This window comes from Salvelinus namaycush, chromosome 31, assembly GCF_016432855.1.
Source record: "Salvelinus namaycush isolate Seneca chromosome 31, SaNama_1.0, whole genome shotgun sequence".
Classification (NCBI taxonomy): Eukaryota; Metazoa; Chordata; class Actinopteri; order Salmoniformes; family Salmonidae; genus Salvelinus; species Salvelinus namaycush.
In genome coordinates, this window is record NC_052337.1 from 33,787,316 (window position 1) to 33,796,124 (window position 8,809).

Below are 8,809 nucleotides of genomic sequence, written 5' to 3' on the forward strand. Positions count from 1 at the left end.
CCTCTGGAATATTGTGAATTTCACAGAGTGCTTTAGTTCTATCATAAAGTTCTGTGGCAAATGCATCTGTGCGTTTGCCTATCAGTGTGTCACATACAGCTTGTTTGGCGAACAAGCTTCTGCCAGATCTACAGTCTCTTTCTGGAGGAACTTGTGTCGTCCCTCAGTTACAGAAAGAAGGAACTGAAACATCAGTAGCAAATACATGGTGGAGAACTTATGAAGCTTTGTTCTTAGACCAACAGCCATCAGGGATCCAATGGCTGATAGACAATCAAAAATAGCAGTTAGTGTCCAGGGCTGCATTTATGGACCGCAGCTGGCACACCCAGCGAGTGTTTGAGAGTTGTACAAGTTCAGCTGATGCTATTCCAAGTTTGGGCTGAGCTTCTTTGAACTTGTGGTGGTTAACTAGGGATGTAGTGAAAAACGAATACACTTTCTCCAAGAAACTGAAAAACTCAGCAGCCTCCGGAATAGCCCTGCAAGTATGACACAACACCAAATTAAGCTCATGAGCAAAGCAATGTACATAAATTGCCTCCGGATGCAGCACTCTGAAATGTGCTTGTACACCTGCTTTGGATCCACTCATGACATCTGCACCATCATAGGTCTGTGCAACACACTTTAGGCCTGCTACCTCTCTCATTTGGAGCTGCATCAAATGACTTGATTTCTGCTAGTGCTAGTAAACACTCCTTAACTGTCCCCTCTGTCACATACCTTACACACAGAGCCAACTGTTGAGACTGCCCATCCCTGGCCTCATCCGCCAACATGGCATACATTCCAGACTTTGACATCTCAAAGACTAAGGTGTCTGACTTGATCGAATGCTGTGCTCAAGAGATTACATTCTGAGATTCTGGAGAGAGAGACGTCACATTTGATGGATAATTGCACCTTTGTTAGTTACCTGGTAGCTTTGCCATGCCACAACACTGTCTCTGTGTATTTGTGCCATCTCATGTTTACCAAAGATAAACAAAGCTTTTTTCAAATTTTTGTAGCCATTACTGACAAAATAATCAAATTGAATGTTTTTGCCAGAAACTCTACATGGAAAGCAGAAAGCAGTGTTTTTGTGGACAGAGTACTCTACCCAATTGTATTTCTCAAACCAGCAGTGCTGAAATGCACTTTTCGGTGTACCAAAACTTCACCTTCACTTGTCTGTGCCCAGTGTCACCTAAATCGCTCTCATTTCTGGAAGGAGTTGCTGCAGCGGCTTGATTATTTTCTTTCTCTGGATCTGTTTGTTGTCCCTCACTGTCTGGATATGTTTGTTCTCCCTCACTGTCTGGATCTGTTTGTCGTCCCTCACTGTCCGGATCTGTTTGTTGTCCCTCACTGTCTGGATCTGTTTATTGTCCCTCACTGTCTGGATCTGTTTGTTGTCCCTCACTGTCTGGATCTGTTTATTGTCCCTCACTGTCTGGATCTGTTTGTTGTCCCTCACTGTCTGGATCTGTTTGTCGTCCCTCACTGTCCGGATCTGTTTGTTGTCCCTCACTGTCTGGATCTGTTTGTTGTCCCTCACTGTCTGGATCTGTTTGTTCTCCCTCACTGTCTGGATCTGTTTGTCGTCCCTCACTGTCCGGATCTGTTTGTTGTCCCTCACTGTCTGGATCTGTTTATTGTCCCTCACTGTCTGGATCTGTTTGTTGTCCCTCACTGTCTGGATCTGTTTGTCGTCCCTCTCTCTCTGGATCTGTTTGTTGTCCCTCACTGTCTGGATCTGTTTGTTGTCCCTCACTGTCTGGATCTGTTTGTCGTCCCTCTCTCTCTGGATCTGTTTGTTGTCCCTCACTGTCTGGATCTGTTTGTCGTCCCTCTCTCTCTGGATCTGTTTGTTGTCCCTCATTGTCTGAATCTGTTTGTCGTCCCTCACTGTCCGGATCTGTTTGTTTGTCCCTCACTGTCCGGATCTGTTTGTTTGTCCCTCACTGTCCGGATCTGTTTGTTGTCCCTCACTGTCTGGATCTGTTTGTTGTCCCTCACTGTCTGGATCTGTTTGTTGTCCCTCACTGTCTGGATCTGTTTGTTGTCCCTCACTGTCTGGATCTGTTTGTTGTCCCTCACTGTCTGGATCTGTTTGTCGTCCCTCTCTCTCTGGATCTGTTTGTTGTCCCTCTCTCTCTCTCTGGATCTGTTTGTTGTCCCTCTCTCTCTCTCTGGATCTGTTTGTTGTCCCTCTCTCTCTCTCTGGATCTGTTTGTTGTCCCTCTCTCTCTCTCTGGATCTGTTTGTTGTCCCTCTCTCTCTCTCTCTGGATCTGTTTGTTGTCCCTCTCTCTCTCTCTCTGGATCTGTTTGTTGTCCCTCTCTCTCTCTCTCTGGATCTGTTTGTTGTCCCTCTCTCTCTCTCTCTGGATCTGTTTGTTGTCCCTCTCTCTCTCTCTGGATCTGTTTGTTGTCCCTCTCTCTGTCTGGATCTGTTTGTTGTCTCCCTCACTCTGTCTGGATCTGTTTGTTGTCTCCCTCACTCTGTCTGGATCTGTTTGTTGTCTCCCTCACTCTGTCTGGATCTGTTTGTTGTCCCTCTCTCTCTGGATCTGTTTGTTGTCCCTCTCTCTGTCTGGATTTGTTTGTTGTCCCTCTCTCTGTCTGGATTTGTTTGTTGTCCCTCACTCTGTCTGGATTTGTTTGTTGTCCCTCACTCTGTCTGGATCTGTTTGTTGTCTCTCTCTCTCTCTGGATCTGTTTGTTGTCCCTCTCTCTCTGGATCTGTTTGTTGTCCCTCTCTCTCTGGATCTGTTTGTTGTCTCTCTCTCTCTCTGGATCTGTTTGTTGTCTCTCTCTCTCTCTGGATCTGTTTGTTGTCCCTCACTCTGTCTGGATCTGTTTGTTGTCTCTCTCTCTCTGTCTGGATCTGTTTGTTGTCCCTCTCTCTCTCTGGATCTGTTTGTTGTCCCTCTCTCTCTGGATCTGTTTGTTGTCCCTCTCTCTCTGGGCATGCTTGCTCTCTCTCACTTAATACAGCTCGAATGTTGATCTCTGCCTTGCACAGAAGCCTCTCTTTCTGCATGACCCTTTAAGATATCATGAACATCATTTATTTATGCCTAACAAAAGTAAGACATGCTGTACAAATTTAACTGAAAGCTTAAACATCTACCCGCTTTTTTATCACTAACCTTCATCAGACATGCTCCCTCAGCCCTGTCAGCCTCCAGCTTTGTTCCCTCATTCTTGTCTGCTGTGTTTTGACATGTATTGTTATTAAACTCATTTACAATAACTCAAGGCGTAATAGGTTATTAATCAGTTTAAGTTTTAATTTGTTTGTTTGAACTGGGAAAATCTTCAGTTCTCACCGGATTGGCCTTCGACAGAGCTGCTGGCACTGCCTCGCTTGAAGAATTTCTGTATATCCATCTAACGTTAGTCGTTAGCTAGCCTACAGTTGAGAAATTGAGGATAATACAATGACATTGTGATCAACACTATGTCACCTTTTCTACACATGACCTACTGATAATTGTTTTGCAGTGGCCTACTGAATGAAAGCAGTTGAGTATATGAAAAGATATGTGCATGATGTTACGTCATCTGTCTCATTTATAGCCTGGCACAGATAGCAAAACTACATTAAATACAACGTTAACTAGATATCATCGCCACATAACTTATGTCGAATTTAAAAGACACCGTTAACGTTACCTTTAGCTAGCTCGCAACGTCTGTAACACTGTAACTTGCAGCCTCAAATAAAAATGTAATGGTTAAACAAGCTTTGATTATGAACGAAGTCTATTGTAGTGAATACTCTCTCTGTTCTAACTAACCACAAGTTCACATCGTAGCCTATCTGCATGAATCCGTCCTGTCAGAGCCTTTTCCTGTCAGTTTACTGTTAGCTACTGCTGTGGCTTGAGACTGTTATCTAACGTTAAGCAAAATGTTAGCTACAAGTAGACCTAACTGTCACTAGTGCATGCAGCAACCCCCCCCCCCCCCCCCCCCCCCCAGGTCCTAGTGCCTAGACGTTTAAGATGCGATGGAATGGTTGACGGAAGAAAGAAAAAAGAAATCAAAGAGAAAATATATTGATTGATTTATTCAGAGGGGGGCTAATGAATATTTTAGGGGGCCTAAAATAGGCCTAGCGAAGTCCCTGGCTTCTACATAGCAGGGACTTCCCCACGAGGGTGAACATGCGCAGTTGTTACCCATCTCTGCTTCTGTGGCAGTCGGCTACATAAAATAATGATATATAAGATAAACACAGATGTTTTTGGTGGGAAAGTACACTTTTCCTGTCTCAACTGGTAGTACTTTTGAGTTTGACAATGAATTTGTCCACACTTTTCAAATAATGAATTCCCAGGCAACAGAGCAGAGTGAGGCCTGCATCCATTTTTGCTGCTGTTTCAGTACAGCACTACAGGGAGGGAGAGGTCAAACTCCACTGAACAAAATATAAATGCAACATGCAACAAACAAAAGATTTTACTGAGGTACAGTTAATGTATGGAAATCAGTCAATTGAAATTAATTCATTAGGCCCTAATCTATGGATTTTACATGACTGGCAATGCAGATATGTATCTGTTGGTAAAAAAGGTAGGGGCATGGATCAGAAAACCAGTCAGTATCTGGTGTGATCACCATTTGCCTCATGCAGCGCAACACATCTCCTTCGCATAGAGTTGATCAGGCTGTTGATTGTGGCCTGTGGAATGTTGTCCCACTCCGCTTCAATGGCTGTGCGAAGTTTCTGGATATTGCCGGATACTGGAAAACGCTGTTGTGTACGTCAATCCAGAGCACCCAAACATGCTCAATGGGTGACACGTCTGGTAAGTATGCAGTCCATGGAAGAACTGGGACATTTTCAGCTTCCAGGAATTGTGTACAAACATGAGGTGATGGCGGTGGATGAATGTCATGACAATGGGCCTCAGGATCTCGTCACGGTATCTCTGTGCATTCAAATTGCCTTCGTTAAAGTGCAATTGTGTTCATTGTCCATAACCCCAACACCACCATGGAACACTCTGTTCACAACGTTGACATCAGCAAACCGCTCGCCCACACGACACTAGACACACTGTCTGCCATCTCCCCGGTACATTGGGTGAAAAAGCAGGATTTGTAAGTGCTTGGTTACACGTGGTTTGCAGTTGAGGCCGGTTGGACATACTGCCAAATTCTCTCAAACGACGTAGGAGATGACTAATGGTATAGCAATTAACATTACATTTTCTGTCAACGGTTCTGCAGTCAGCACGCCATTTGCACACTCCCTCAAATCTAGAGACGTCTTTGGCATTGTGTTGTGTGGCAGAACTGCACATTTTAGAGTGGCCTTCAATTGTCCCCAGCACAAGTTGCACCTGTGTAATGATCATGCTGTTTAATCAGCTTCTTGATATGCCACACCTGTCAGGTGGATGGATTATCTTGGCAAAGAAGAAATGCTCACTTACAGATGTTAACAAATTTGTGCTAAGAATTTGAGAGAAATAGATTTTTGTGCGTATGGAAAATGTCTGGGATCTTTTATTTCAGCTCATGAAACATGGGGCCAACACTTTACATGTTGCGTTTTTATATTTTTGTACAGTGTAGAAAAAATGTGTGGAATCACTTGAGCGTTTTTAGGTTTTGGGTAAACGTCTCCTTTTAATCCATTGATTGGCAGGTCTAAAGATTTTCCCTGAAGCTTTGATTTAAACATTTTTAGGGAAATGTAGGCCATGGATGATGTTGGAATCAGTGCAACTTTGTTTGCAGTTTGTATGCCAATCGTCAAACAGTATATTCACCCTACACTTCCCTCTTATTTCCAGGTAGAAGGAGCTGCCTATGTTGGCTCGTTTGTGTGGAAATCTCGTAGTATTGGCATGTGGAACAACTCGCGTGGGGAGAACATGCTGGACAGTGGAGCTCCATTCTATGACACATACCAGACCTCTGATGGGAAATACATGGCTGTCGGGGCTATTGAGACACAGTTCTATAACCAACTCATCCATGGTCAGTTTTGCTCAACTTTCTCTGATTGTCTTATTTCCTTTCTCTCCTGCTTCTCTCTCTTGCTTGTCTTTCTCCTGCTCCTCCACCGCTTCTCCCAACTGTGTCCAGGCAGGCTGATCCGCATCTCTCTGCAGATTATCCCTCCTTCCCTCCCCTGGCATACTGAGCACATCTAACAGTCTGTCATGTATAATGCATATTACACACACACACATGAACACATCATGCACAGCAAGATAGTGCAAACAACACTCACGCCATTCTTTTTTATGTAACCGTCTTGCAGCTGTGAAAATCCATTTTAAAAACTGGACAGATACAGTGCCTTCAGAAAGTATTCACACCCTTTACTTGTTGGGTGTTGTTGTTACAGCCTTCATTTAAAATCAATTAAATAGAGATTAAACATTTTAACACAAGGCCTAATCTGCACTGGAGTTGCTTACCAAGAAGATGGTGAATGTTCCTGAGTGGCCAAGTTACAGTTTTGACTTAAATCTGCTTGAAAATCTATAGCAAGAACTGAAAATGGTTGTGTAGCAAGTATCAACAACCAGTTTGACAGAGCTTGAAGAATTTTCTTAAAGAATAATGGGCAAATGTTTCACAATCCAGGTGTGGAAAGCTCTTAGAGTAATCACTGTCAAAGGTGCTTCTACAAAGTATTGAATCGGGTGTGATGAGATGTCGAGAAACATGTTGTCATTACGGGGTATTGTGTGTAGATAGGTGAGGGAAAAAACATATTTAAATTCAGGCTGTAACACAAGAAAATGTGGAATAAGTCAACGGGTATGAATACTTTCTGAAGACACTGTAAATACCCACAGGACACCTCTTGATTAACTCATTTGTGTTTGTTTAAAGATTTCTCTAAAATAATGAAATGCGTCATTCTCACACAGCTTGAATTGACATTCCATTATTTTTGAGCCAGATAAAAGGAATATCAATGATTTAATCTTTCTCTAATGTTAAACATTGATGGGTGCTTGTTCATTACATATGGAATTAGTTTGAATAGAGATTACTTCTCTTTCCTGTCGTCACTATCTGGGCAAGTGGCAAAGTCATAAACCTAACCTTAACCACACAGCTAAACTGTCTAACCCTAACCTTTAAAGAAATAAATAATGTTTTACGATGTAGCTAACTTTTTGACTTTGCCACATCTAGTGGGAACCTATTTCCTCTACTGCATCCATATCTATGTGTTACTCATATCTCATAATTTGCATATCACCTTTTCTAGGCCTGGGATTAGATGCTGCCAACCTTCCTCCCCAGATGAGCTTCTCTGATTGGCCAGTGGTGAGGCAGATCTTCACTAAGCAGTTTGCGACTAAGACACAGGAGGAGTGGGGTCGCGTGTTCGACGGAAAGGACGCCTGTGTGACTCCCGTTCTCTCTCTGGACGAAGTGATCTCCCACCCCCATAACCAGGAGAGGGCCTCCTTCCACAGGGACGCCCATGGGGAGGTGACTCCGAGCCCCGCACCTGTCCTGTCCCGTACCCCTGCTGACCCCTGCCTGGCCCAGGACCCCCTTATAGGGGAACACACACGCCTCGTTCTAGAGGAGTTTGGCTTCAAACTAGCAGAGGTAGACCAGTTGCTCTCAGCTGGTATTATTGAGTGTAACGTAGCCAAAGCACGGTTGTAGCCAGGCCTTTCTTCTTCTACTGCCTCCTGCCTCTCTCCTCTTCCCTCCATCCCTTTGTCCTTCTTTAAGAAAAACACCCCGGCTCTCCAATGTACACTTTAGTGTTTAAAAGTTGGACAACCGTCTTTGATACATGGTGTGCCATGCATTGCTGGTGGATGAGCTATTCAAGTACTTGGAGCCCTTGGATAAATCACACTGCAAATGCAATTAATTCATATAATTGTTATTATTATATGTAACTTACAGGTGTTTGTAGTAATGGCTTCCTTCTAATATGCAATAATTGCTTCAATAGAACATCTTCCACCTACTGCAAGCCCTGTTGCCTTTGTAAGTGTTTGGACTGTAAGCACTTAATTGTAATTATGTTAATAGCTAGGTAGCAATGACAATATGTCAGTCATTTCTAGAGTAAGGTAGAGCAGGAGGAGGCGGAGAGAATGATGACCCTTGACTGTAAGTACTCTTTCATGTCAGTTATTACCTGTATCCAAGGTTTGTGATGATTTTACATGATCAAATAAAATGTTGTTGGTCACAGCAGGTGTAGACTTTACAATGAAATGCTTACTTACGATCCCATTCCCAACAATGCAAAGTTAAAAAGTAAGACAAATATTTTCTAACTAAAGAAATAGTAACACAATAAAAACAACGAGGCTATATTCAAGGAGTACCAGTACCGAATACATTAACATGTCATAATGTGCCTCTCTGAATAGTCTTTGTAATTCTATAAATATGGTGAGAAATTATTCTCAGCTATTGACGGAAGTGCCTGTATTTTATCTTGAATGTTTTCAAAGCTGAATGGGCACCCCATTAATAATATTTCTTGACAATTTGAATTAAAATGCTTCAATTAAAGTCATGTTTCTTTTTTATTTTATTTTGTAGTACAGCTTTTAGATCAATTTAATGCATGATGTTCAGAAACCTAGAATTATATTTGATAATTTAAGTATCACCCAAAGCTATAGATACAGCGCGTTAAATCAGGAATGTAATTTACTACAGGCATATAGACACACACAGTACATTCAGAAAGTATTCAGACCCCTTCACTTTTCTAGCATAATTAATCTAATCGTGATGGACCACATTGATAAGAATGTTCACTTCCTCCACTCAAAGTAGTCAAACACGCGATCGTACCTAGC

The 8,809-nt window shown here is 42.7% G+C and overlaps 1 protein-coding gene across 2 annotated transcripts in view; it reads left to right on the top strand.

Annotated features, from left to right (window-relative positions):
• The window catches only part of amacr (alpha-methylacyl-CoA racemase), a 49,903-nt gene extending 41,387 nt beyond the window's left edge, over positions 1-8,516 (top strand). For both annotated transcript variants that reach the window (XM_038970509.1, XM_038970510.1), the window contains exons 5-6: positions 5,798-5,984; positions 7,237-8,516. In XM_038970509.1, the coding sequence (XP_038826437.1) occupies positions 5,798-5,984; positions 7,237-7,646 (597 nt within the window). In that variant the 3' untranslated portion in view covers positions 7,647-8,516. The remainder of the gene's footprint in view (positions 1-5,797; positions 5,985-7,236) is intronic.
• Positions 8,517-8,809: the final 293 nt, after the last annotated feature.